The sequence below is a fragment of the Melospiza melodia genome, chromosome 5, assembly GCF_035770615.1.
Source record: "Melospiza melodia melodia isolate bMelMel2 chromosome 5, bMelMel2.pri, whole genome shotgun sequence".
Classification (NCBI taxonomy): domain Eukaryota; kingdom Metazoa; phylum Chordata; class Aves; order Passeriformes; family Passerellidae; genus Melospiza; species Melospiza melodia.
Window position 1 is genome coordinate 4488456 of NC_086198.1, and position 13044 is coordinate 4501499.

Here is a 13044-nt window from a genome sequence, read left to right on the forward strand (position 1 = left end):
AAAAGCGCAGAGGACGTGTCAGTAAATAGGGCATCCATGTTTTGCCTGAGAACTAGACAGGGTCTAACACAAATAGCCATTTTTAGTGCTAGAAACAGAAAGGGATTTTTTCTTCTAAACAAAATTCACAGAAGACAACATTTTCTTCTCTTTGTCACTTTTTTCTTGCATGTTTGGAACTCAATCACTCCCGTATGCATAAACCGTTATGAAGTACCACAGATCCTGGTCAGGAAGTACATTTGTTTCAAAAAGATGGTTCCTCTTGAAAAAGTTATATTTATTCATAAGCTGGCATAAACTCAGCTAGCCCATGTGTTCAGTTTTCATTAACAAAACGTCTGAGTTCTTAGATGAACTGGTTTAGACAAATACATGTCTCACAGTTAGACATGATTTCTTTTTTGATATGTGGCTACCAAACAAGATTCTAAAAACTTGTCTTTGTCAAAAAGCTGCTGTCATACTTTATAAATATTTAGATTTTGCTCTCTGTGCTGGTACCTCTAGTTTTCTCCTTTTGTATCTAAGCTCAGACTATGGTTTTAATAAGCTCAGTTCCATATTTCAAGAAATTCCTCTGCTTCTTCACTCGTACCAATTCCTTCCACCCTGGCAGCCTGCATTCTGCCTTGAAAGCTGTTTAAGACTCATTCTTGCATTCCTTTTGCCTTCAAACTTGAATGCTCTCTGTTTTTCAGGAAAATTACCTCAAATTAGCTGGAGAGATTCTTAAAATGCGAATGCCCCTGGTTTCACTAGTGTAGTTTTAAGTTTCTAAGTAGATCTGTTAGGAAATATCCATATCATGCAAAGAACATTCTGAGCTTGCTTGTGAAATATCTGAAGTTGCCAGATGAAGGCAGTTAAAAGATACAAACAAATACATTGATTTTCAAATCTTTCAAACACACCAATTATTTTGAACCCTTGAATCAATTTACAGTTCATGCTGAAGTCAACTCCAAGAGATCAATCAGCTCAGGCCAGGTCCTAACCCAGTAATGTCATTAAAATGCTGCTATTCAAGACATCAACATTTTATAAAATGCCATTGCTTTTAACTCTTACCATTGGAGCAATCTGGACCTGTCCAGTTGGGGTCGCAGGTGCAGCTCCCGCTCTCCTGCAGGAAGGTGCCATGCCCAGAGCACTGGTCAGAGCACATTGTCTTCAGGACCTCGCAGCTGCTGCCGCCCCAGCCAGGGTTGCAGTGGCACTCGCCGTGGATGCACACGCCGTGGCTGGAGCAGCCTGGGTCCAGGCAATCCGCTGCACGGAGAGGACAGAGAGCAGCTGAAACCTGTCAATCCTAACGACAGGAATTAACCCAGAGGAGCTAAGGGCACTTCTGGGCTTCATTCACATTTCAAGACCTTAGGAAATAGGCAGCATTGCACCCATCTGGAAAGTAAACAGTATGCTGAGGCTGAGAAGTTCACCTTTCTTTCATGGCAATGAATGAAGAAAAGACAGAGTGGACTATGATCTCTTTGAGCCAGACTCCCTTCTCTGGCTACAAGGTAAATCACACTTTGTCCTCACTTCTTACATAGCTGCAATTTTCCTTGCAAGAACACTTCCCTTTCACACCACTTTCTGATCCTGTAAATTTTGTGCATGCACATAAATGACATCAAGACAATTACAGGTTACCACTGAATCAATGGAGAATCTTTCAAGGTTTGATAATTTTTCTGACTTACAGCAAGACTGGCTTTGGGACTTGGGTAAGTGATCTTGATTCTGCCTAATCACAATGGAGTAAGTGTTGGATTCTCTGCAGCACTATTCCCTGATACTACTGACCCAATCCACTACCACATAGTTGTGACAGCTATACAGGACCCCCAGATTGTTTCAGAAATGAATGAGTTGCATACTGTCTATCTGTCTTAATTCACTTGTGCTTTAGATGATGAGATTTAATTCAGCAATTTGACTCAATAAAATGTTACACTTGTAGGGTCAATGGCCCGAAAATTTAATTCCAGAGACTTAATTGCATTACTTTGTATGTGGCAATCAATAAAATCAATTTGATTGGGGAAGAAAATAGCAGTTTTTAGTCCCTAAAAAAATAGAATGGAAAATGAACTGCATTTTGCAGCACACCAGAACGAACATTATTATGCATATCTCTGTAATACAAGAATAATGCATCATTTTCCCCCCTGATGCATTTGAATCAGCACTTTCCACAATATGGTCAGTGGAAAAGACTACTAACAAATGCAATAAATTAATGACTACTCTATACTTGAAAAATTCAATAAGAACTCCTACATATGTGTTTCATGTGCTTTCTTCTTAGCTGATTTCAGCCAGATGAAACCCAAATATACTGGCAAGTAAAAATATTATATGCATGTTACTTTGAATTTTCCCACTGCTTACTTGAGAATAAATAAAGTACAATAACTCTGTAGAATTCGGCGATACTAGTGATGCCAAACTTGATTTGTAGTATTGTAAAATGATTTTTGAAGAAACAGAGTTAGTGCATAAGACCTACATCCAGAGCAAAATTTATAGAGCCAGATGTGCCAGCTGTTAACCTGACCAAAACCAGCTGGTGCTAGCAAAAATATTTACTCATTTACCTTCTTCGCAGTTCTCTCCTTTGTACCCAGAGTTGCAGGCACAAGAGCCCATGATGCAAATGCCCCGTCCCCCACACTGGGGATCGATGCACTGACTCGCAGGCACGTCGCACTCGGTGCCCTTCCAGCCACTGTAGCACAGGCAGCGCCCCTTGGAGTACTGCCCATTGCCACTGCACAGCACCGGGCAGGCTGCTGCGGGACACAACACGGCACAGCTGTCAGAACACAGATCTCACCAAAGCTTTATAAAGAACAACATCTGAGATGTTGCTTTTCTGATGTATTTCTCTTCGCGCTCACTTAAACTGACTTGAGAAAAGCATTGGGCTGATTTACCTCTTGAACAATCGGGGCCCAGAAACCCGGGAAAACAATGGCAGGACCCAGAAACACATTCACCGTTACCATGGCAATTTCGGGGGCATTCCACCACAGACTCTGGAAGGAGAAAGAGAAGGATAATTCACAGGTACCCACTGCATGAAGTAGCTATCATTTGAGCCACTACTAACTGACAGTTTGTTCTCACTCTGAGAAGTGTTTACATTTGTTTTGTTTGGAGAGCATAAACAGCTGTGATTGCCTACTGCTGATGCCCCCACTATCTTATACTCCAAAAAAAAGGCTAAAATTATAAGTGTAAAACTACATGAGATCCATACTTAAAATCTAGTCCTGTACCATTTCATAAATACTTCAAAACAGCATCCTCCTTTCAAGCACTGTTTCACTAGAAGTACTTACGCCTTTGACTAAGAAATTAAAACCCTTATGCCTTACATCAAGGAATTAAACTATGGACTCTGTGTTTTATTCTGAGTAGCAAAAGAAACACATAAATGGAAAACCTGCAAAAAAAAAAATAGATCATTTAACTATGAAAACCTTTCTATGAATTCCTAAAAGCCTGACCCCAAGCTAGTGTTTGGTAAGAGCTTTAAAGATTATGCTTACCTATAATTATGGTATTAAAAGACACCTGCTCTGCATTTTTCCCATCATTATAAAAGGCCAGGTGCCAGATGCCAGAATCCAAATACTGGATAAAACCTGCCTCGTGGAGGCTGACGGACCTCGCCTGCCGTCCTGCTCGCTCCGACTCCAGCAGGTTGCGTTGCTCCCTCGCAATCAGCCGGCTGCCATCCAGGAGCTCCACAAAGTCATACTGCAACGAAGCACAGCACAGAGCTTGACAGGGCCATGGCACCACCCTGACAACATGCTTGTATTTAGACCAAGTTTCCTTCTGGAGCAGGGAAGGAGGAGCTGAAAGCAACCCTTTCTTCTTTCTTTGCTCCTTGGTAAGCATTCACATAAAATTACCAACTAGTTCTCATGCTTATCAGGAAGACTTTTTCAGTAGAAAGTGGCCAATGAACCCATTTCATACACTGGGGGAAGAAAATAGCAGTTGAAATGAGTCTGCAGTCATGACTGGCACCATAATTACAGGCGAGAGCTAACTTTCAAACTGTATTACATACAAATGGGCTAATAATAATAATACTATCTGATACCTATAATCTACTTTTCTTAATTTAATTCCAGATGAAGGATTAACTGCTCAATCCCCCTTTTGTATAGTCTGGAATTTCTGAGGAAGGAGAGCAAGAGCTTTACTTCTCATCACAGAAGGTCAAAACAGGAGAAGGAAAGCAGAAAACATTGCAACTACCAAAGATGACAAACTGAACAAGCCCCATGGTATCCCAGGTCAATGGACAGCACATACTGAATTTTAACAGCTAACATGGGGCTTGGAAAAATGTAGTAGCATCTGAGCTGATAAAACAAGTAAACTCACAACACAAGCTTTTATGCATGTTATGCACCTTAATTAGGTCTAAGGCACCTGGAGGGCTAAAACTGCTCCAGGCCCTACACTGGTTTTACACTACCTGGAGTCTGCTCTCAGGGCTTGAAAGTTGTCTTCTGCATGTTCAACATGTAAAGATCAATACATATAGAGCAAAATAAAACAGGTAGGAAAACTGAAGAGCATTCTTGCTTATGGCAGAGGGTCTCTACTTTTACAGCTAAGACTGTTCAAAGTTTCAGTTCTACTGTGACACACGTTTATCGTATGAAGTGAACTCTAGCACATAAACCTTCAATCTTTGCACATGTTGAAGATCTCTCTCAAATGAAATTACATCCAGGGCCTTTTAGAGTAAAGGCCAGCATGTGAGCCACTGATTCACCTGAGCTGGGATAAGATCAGTTCCTAGGACCAGAGGATCAGTGATTTTTGACCCTGACTTGTGACCTTCAGACACTGCTCCTCAGACAAAAGAGAATATGATAGCTTTTATCCTGGGACAAAGGTTTAAGTAGTTATGCTTTCTTTTTGAAATTGCAGGCCAAAATTCACTGGTATTGTAAGATTGCTCCTCCCCAGTGTTCAGAATCATCGTCCCACCAGCCAGGACGCGAAGGGAATGCATGGTTGATACGACTCTATCAACACCTGAGCCGCTGTTGCAGCGATGTCTGGAGGAGCACACAGCACACAGCGTGATGAGGATGCGCAGGAGCGGCGCTCCGGCAGCTCTGCGTGCGCTGCACCGCACGGAAACCAACGCGACCACTTTGGGAGAGCAATTATTCAAAACCACTCAACGCTCTCATTTGTCAGAGTATTAAATATTCATCTTATTTTGTGAGAGAGAGAGAAACAATTTTGGCTTTTTTTCACTCCTGCCTCTCCAGAGGTTTTAGTATTTTTAAAAAGGGAAGGCTCAGGGAGCTCTGAGTTTTATCAGGTCACTCATAGACATTAGTTGTGACTTTGTAATTTGTATGTGGCAAGAGACCACTTTTGTAGAAGGACAATTTCAGATTAAAACTGTATTTTTGATACAGGAACAAGTGGCTACACCAATTTATTGGCCACTAATGGCAGAGAAACACAGTACAATTCACAATTTTGTATTTGTAATGTAATAAGGACATATGCTGTTATCAGAACACCATTTTAGACTACACTTAAAAAGCCATACAGAAGGGAAATCACTGTTCATTTTGTCCCCCAGCAAAAAAAAAAAAAAAAAAAAATTGATCTTAACTAACCCTTTTAAAGGCTGCTTTTTTATATTTGAGACATGGCAACAAAAACAGACCGGAAAAACAATTATCTTCATAAGCAAAATCATACCAATTTTATTTTCCTTCTATGAGGATAAATTTATTTCATTTACATTGAGTCTAAATGTGATGATTTGCCTTACCACTCCATACAGTTTTGCTTTAAACCAAAGTCTCTTTTTTATTCCTAAAAGTCTCTTTAAATAAACATATTGATTCTCTGGCTGCAATGGAACTGACATTTTTAGAAAGTGTCACAAAGACTTTCAGGCTTGCATTGATTGAGTTTTGAATGGACAGCCACCGTCAATTATTTCTGGTTGATTTATTTATGATTCCCCAGAAAGAGAGCTATGCATCTCAGAGCAGTCTGTGACACACAAATAGTAGCTGTGCTTGAGACTAATTTTGACACCTAAAGAGAGTAAAGCAAAACAACCAAAAATTCTGTCCTGAATACGATGCATCAAACCATTTCCTACATGCTATATCTCTATTATTTTGACTTATGGGACAGCACAAGAGTTAAATTTTCTCCATTCTGTTACTGTTTAATTAATAGAATTTTCAGCGATTTATGGAAATAATTTATATACAATTCATCCCATTACAAGACAAGGGCGTAAAGACTTCTTGAAATCTATTCCAAGCTTATTTCTATCATACTTTTGTTATGTCCCCTGCAATAGAAGGATAATTGGCACCAGAGGTTGTACAGTTAGGGACAGATATTGACTACAGTGTCCTCTTACTCACTGTAAGGTTTTAACTAGGTACAAAAAAGAGGTGGATAAACCAGCAAGGGGTACAGGAGAGAAGTGGAGAACAAGTGGCAAATGTAAAAGTCAAGTTTTGCATTGCAGTAAAAGGTGACAGTGGAGAGAAGACAGACATTGGTAGAAACACCAAAGTTGTAAGGAGAGAGCTAAAGAAAATTGTGCAGATACATGTAGGGTATCACAGGCATACCAGCAAAGACTTTGGAGGAGGACAGGTGACAAGGCAACTTTACAAATGCTGGCAGAGTGCAGGAAGTAATAAGTTCTCTATTATTTAACATAAGATCTGAAAATTCAAATACTGACGTTTGAGAAACAAGCAGCAGTTGCTCATTTGCATAAAAGTTTGTTATTAGCACTTGTCATTCTGTGACTAGAAGATAAGGGCAGATAGCATTCAAGAGACACAGACGTGAAGTGATATATGTGAGTGAGATCCTACTTTTCAAAGTCTTCATGAAACAACCCTAGCATTACACATCCTAAGATGGGCTCTGAGCCAACTTTTGTCATTATAGGATGTGCTCTTTGAGCTATGGTAGACAGATTATGGAAATAAGAGCTCAATAATTAAAAAAGAAAAAAGCAGACATAATTAAGGCATTGAATGAAACCATCACAGTTTTAACACTTCTTATGTTCTGGGCTGTTCTGGTCTCCACACCTTGAAAAAGCTGCATTAAAACAGGACAACTTTCAGAAAAGGATAAACAAAGGACTGCAAAAGCTTTCATAAAAAGAATGCCAAAACAGCCTGGAACAAATACAACTCAATGATAACACTTGAGATCCCTTAATCAAGGGTGGCATGAAGAAGAAATTAATGAGAAATTCTGCTCTGCCTCTTCCAAAACACTTTCAACAGTGTGTAAAACAAAAGCTACTGTCTCAAAACACACTGAGGAGTACAGTGTGAGATAAGTAGTTAAGCCCTGCTGCAAATGTCACAGATGCTAAAACCTTCCATGGATTCAAAGGTGACTATGCAAATTCACAGGAAAAAAGAATCTATCAAAGATTTGTAGACAAATCAAAGACAGCATCTTTGACTCAGCAAAGTCCTTCAGCCCTAAAACTCTGGAGGCCAAAAGGATATTGTGGGAAGAATAACTACAATACTCTCATGCTGCTTTACTGATGTCTGTGTCTGCTCACGGCCCCCATCACAGAGAGAAGGCCAGATGGGCCTTGACCAAACTCAGCATGGATATTCATGTGTTTGTCTGCCATGTTCCTGTGACACCTGGAGCCACATGAGTGAGCTGCCTTGTCTAATGGGCAGGATGGAAGTGAAGGATGGAAGTGGAATGCAAGGATGCAGTGAAGCCAAACATCAGCTGTTAGTCTGTCCCTGTTACCTATGCCTACCTTGCAGTTAGGAACTTTTGTTGGTACAAGCCATAAGAGTTAGGGGAAATATAAAAACAAGAAATGGACTTATCCTTGTATTCCCCTTTAGTGGTCTATTTCATTAGATGTCTTTTTGCCAAAATACCTTATTTTGTTTACATAAGCTACTCCAGTTAAACATGTATTTTACCAGGATGAGTTGTGTCTTCATCAAAGCCCTGTGTTAGGACTTGGTTGGAGAAAGGCCTAAACTGTCAAGATGTATTTTATTCCATTTTTTTTCCTCCACATGAAGGAGCATGATCTCAAATAAAACCCCAACTGCTTACTGAAACTGCATTTTCAGGAGGTTACATACATACTTTATCTCAGACACTTAAACTGGACATCATTGGGTTCAAGGCCATATAAACATGGGAAGCTCTAGCAGCCTTGTAAGTTCAGTAGGGCACTGATAAGTAAGCCTGCCTAATTTTTCAGTGTATCAAATGTCAGTCAATGGTTTGTAAAAAATACTCTAATTATATACCAGGCAAAAAGAGGACAAGAGAGCTTGACCTATATCCTGGGAACAGTATATCCAAAATGTCAAGCAGGACTCACATATGATACTTTCTGTTGTATCATACTTAAACATTAATAAGAACTTGGAGTCTATGTAACACAGAGGACAGGAAACAGATTTAGTAGTCTCTGTGTTTTTGGATAAAGGGCACTCCTATTTCAATCTTTTGACAGGCTAAGGAATCAAGCAAAGATCATTTTTTTCATAGTCATAATTACTTGCATAACTTCTCATATAAATGCATAGTCTAGAAGTCTAGATCAGCTTCTTCAGTTTTATTCATTCCTACCACACATGTATTCCCCTAACCCCTGCTACTGTCATCATTGAGATGGCATTTGTATTCCAAGCCCCTACTTCAAATGGCTGATAACTTTTTGAATCAATTTTCTTTATGCTAGAATTTCATGTGGTTGTTGTCAGCCTGAGGGTGGGTGTTCATATGTGAAGGTCTGAAGAAAATCCATTTAATCATTATTATGAAGATCAAATTTTTAAGTAAACATGAGTGCATTTTCTGCATTCAGTAAAGTGTTTGTACTTTAATGGAAACTAAACTACAAAATAAAGTTAATGTAACATTCCATTACTTTACCTGCTGTGCTAACCCTTCCTCTGTTGTTTTTGTCTGTTAAGTAGGTGTAATAATTATTAATATATAATATATATACATATATATGTCTATATTGTACATATTTTAAAAGTTATACCTGAATTAAAAAAAAGGCAAAAAAATTAAATAGTGCAGTAGCATGAAAATATTTTTTTTTTAAAAACGGGACTGAATTAAAATATATGAATTTTGCACCTATGGATTTGCTGCTACACCTATGGATTTGCTGCTATGTATCAGACATAATCAGTCAAGCTTTGATACATTACTACCATTTGGTTGCTACACTTAGATTTGTGTCCATGGCAAACCCATACACTCAAAAGTCACTAAGATATTTCTCTGAATGTGGTAGAAGAAAATGAACTAAAATACCTATTCAGGTGGAAAAATGGATCTGAGCCAGCAATTGGATAAATACTGTGTTGGAAGAAATCTAATCTTAGGGTCTTAAATCTTTAAAATAATATGAATACAATTAATACTAAAGTACCATCTGAGGCACTGATTCTCTGTTTCTCCTGCCAATCCAGAAGACTGTTCACTCTTTTATACTTTAACTGTCCTACCACTATGGATAAAAAGTGGGTTTTTGTTACTAGGACCATATGTGACCATATGCTATAAGAGGTGTCATTAGAAATCTTGTGATGGGTGGAAGAGAATAAATCCTCTGGCACACTTAATAGCAAAGTTTCAAGACTTTGAAAGTAGATGCCTGGTGAAGACTGCCACTTTTATAACCCCAGTTCACTGTATCTTTGTAGATATATATTATGTATTTTTTCTTTTATGTTTTTACTTAGAGAGACACCAAGCTGTAAATACTGTAGTATTTGCTTGTCTTCTTGTTTGGAAATTTGGTTAATGTGCTCTTTGCAGGAACTGTCAACCACACCTTATGCATGGCCAAAAGATTCTATATTTGTTTGCTTAGGTTTTAAAGATATATCAATTTACCAAAGAATAAAATAAAGTACCTATAAATTCTGCATGAAACAACTCCATATCTGAAGAATCATTGCTTAGGCAATAGAACAGCTCATAAATAAGAATACCATGTGCCCACCATTCTAGATCCCAACACAGAGTATTATCAATGTTCTGGTCATCACATGAGATCAACAAAGTATAAACAGTGAAAATGAAAATCAGCAAAACAGAAAAGAATGTAATCCTGAGAGAGAAAAAAGATACAAAAGATACAAGATCATGGTTTTCAATAATGTGCTACTTTTAATGCAAGCAGTTCTTACCTGAGTGTGTGAAGGTGGTAAGCCTTTTCGACCATATACTCCAATCAATGCATCTTTCTGAAGGGATATATTGAATTTTAGAAATTGTGGCTGATCAATGAAGAGTTGTGATCTCCAAAAAATCCCAGGGGGCACTTCTTGTATCGCTCTTCGGCCTATATCAAGTTCTCCAGAATCTATAGTGTTGTTTTCTTGTGCAAATCCTCCTAATTTTCCTGATGGTTTAGAATAATATGGAGATCAAAAACTAGTGGTTTTTTCTAGCTTTCAATCATCCTTCATATATATCTTCAAATACTTAGAATTATCTCAGGAAGAATTCTACCTGACAACCTTTTTGTATCGAAGATCCCAGGAATTCAATGATTTGGAAATAAAAAGGCAAAGATACCACAAATGCCTACATACAAAAAATGCTGTAGCATCCCTAAGGAGGAGCATTATGGAAGCAGTTTAGAATCTACATTAAACTATACTTTTTTCACTAGCATTTTAACAGAGGTTTCTCAGAATAAAGTCTCACATTAAAAATAAAAAGGAAAATGCAGCATACAGATTTAAAGAATAATAGATACATAAACCTAGGTAGTCAAGAGAACTAATATAAACATTTTGACATTAAATATCAGAGCATTTATTCAATACTACCAAATACTACAGCTCTGGTTACCTATTTTTGGTTTTGCATAAGCAAGCAATGCTGTATTTAAGCAGCTGGCACACGAAGGTGAGGCTTGAGTGAAACAATACAAAGAAAAATGGAACTGTCATGGAGTTTGCTGTGTTTTTACCAATTCATATTCCTTTCATCAGCTAGTCTATTATAAAGATTGAACTAAATCCATCTGAATGTGATAAGTATGTTCATGTGATGCTCACTTGTTTGCATACAAGTGTTCTGAAGAACTGACAATTCAGCCTTGTCTTTTACGTTCAAATTCTACATTATTCATCATTTGATGGAAGAAACTGACACAACCTTTTTGCAAACATTTAGACTGCAAAAAAACTAGATTAAAATCTGAAATGCCAGGTGAGGTCACAGATTGATCCTCGGCACTTATTGTGCATCCAAGATGAACTGAGACTGCTGTTGAATTAAACAGGTTCAGAAGCACTGCTGAGAAGCCTTGAGTGGAACTTGTATCATCATCAGAGCTGTGTCACAGCAGCATTGCAGTCACTGAAAATGTCTCAAAGGATTATTACATTGATCAGAGTGCTCTTGAGAAAAGACAGTGAAATATCTGATCTTAAAGACCCCAGTTTTTAAACACTTTTCAGGATGAGTTTAATGTTTTCTGAATTTGGATGTAACCTTTCATAATATTCATGTGTTATTCTAGAAGATGGATCTGTATTTCCTATTTCTGCTTATTTAAGCATTTATTTTCTACTTTCTTCAAATTAAAGCATATTGTGTTGAACAAATTCACACACTGATGACAGGTAATCACTAAACAATAAACACTTGTTTGCAATATTGATCTGCAACTTCCCTTATTTCTACACTTCAAATGAAAAATAACTGCCTTGTACTACTGAAAAGATGAGCTAGACAGCTTGAGTAAGTGCTGTTTATCAAATACATGAACCAGCTTCCCAGGAATGCCTGTTTCTGGGGTTCAACACTCAGCAGATAGTACACTAATGGACTCCTATGTTCTTCACTGAAAAAAAGATGGTTTTACTTTGTAGCCACGTGCCCCTTTAGCACCCCAACACCTCTCTCAAAGCTGATTGTCACCCTAAGGTTAGGGGATTAATTATTCTTTGTTCCCTGTTGTATCTCAATGAGCATAAGAAAGATCTTCATAGTGTCATCGTTTCCTTTTCATTTTCTAAACAGTAACAAGTTCCTATATGCAGCTTTAAACCAAAACATGGAATGTCATGTTCATACACATTTACTATTAAGGTGGTTGAAATGTCTCAAATCCAAATCAGAGGATCAGGACATTACCAGGGGACTAGAGAAGGGTGGTACTGAAAGTTGTTCAGCGGTCAAAATATCTGAATCAAGGTTTCATTGATTGTTCCTTACAGTTTTCAGTAACCAGAGTGATAGCACAGGGGCCTCGCTCCTCACATTTCACATCCAGTCATCAAGCTTTCCCTTCTGCCAAACTGGTGCTCTTTTGTGGTTTAAAATGTGTACTCTCTGGTCTGTCTGTTGTTCAGTATTGATGCATGCTGATAAATGACCACGTACCATATTCTGCAGAAGACACCATTTTAAGTGGGTGGAATTAACCCTGTTCTCTTGAATTGTATTTAGACACATAAGGAAGGAAAAATGTATTTGATATCCTTGTTATTTCCTTTTATCTTTGAGGCAGTGTATAACAGGTTTTAGTTTGGTAAAAAGATAAAAAATTATCAAGGGAAAAAAACCCAGTAAATGTTTATAAAATATTTTCAAAAACATCAATATATTTTATAAAATAAAGTATATTGGTTATTGAATGCAGAAGACAATGGGATGAAAAGCTGTCACTGCAGCATCAATATTCATAATTATAAAGTAGTTTTTTTCTCTTCATTCAAAATAAGTAAGAAGAAAACAGGAAGCGATAATGATTATCTAAGTACAAGAAAAAGTCAGGAAGGTAAAGGAAATGAGAAGAAAATATCCTATTGGAGAAGTTTCACAGGCTTACAAAAATGACGAAAGCAGGGAACTGAGCTGTAACTTTTCTATGACTTGGAGCTGTGATAACTTGAAAAATTTTCTAGATGTCAACTGCCAGCAGAGGCTTCCTCCTTCTCAGTGGTAAGGAGGTCAGATGTA

The 13044-nt window shown here is 38.0% G+C and overlaps 1 protein-coding gene across 15 annotated transcripts in view; it reads right to left on the reverse strand.

The window, feature by feature from the left end:
- Positions 1-13044, reverse strand: part of TENM3 (teneurin transmembrane protein 3) — a 1293822-nt gene that overhangs the window by 82797 nt on the left and 1197981 nt on the right. For all 15 annotated transcript variants that reach the window (XM_063156143.1, XM_063156142.1, XM_063156144.1 and 12 more), the window contains 5 exons: positions 10254-10468; positions 3561-3771; positions 2943-3044; positions 2604-2798; positions 1072-1272 (listed from right to left, as the gene is read on the reverse strand). In XM_063156143.1, coding sequence (XP_063012213.1) covers positions 1072-1272; positions 2604-2798; positions 2943-3044; positions 3561-3771; positions 10254-10468 — 924 coding nt within the window. The remainder of the gene's footprint in view (positions 1-1071; positions 1273-2603; positions 2799-2942; positions 3045-3560; positions 3772-10253; positions 10469-13044) is intronic.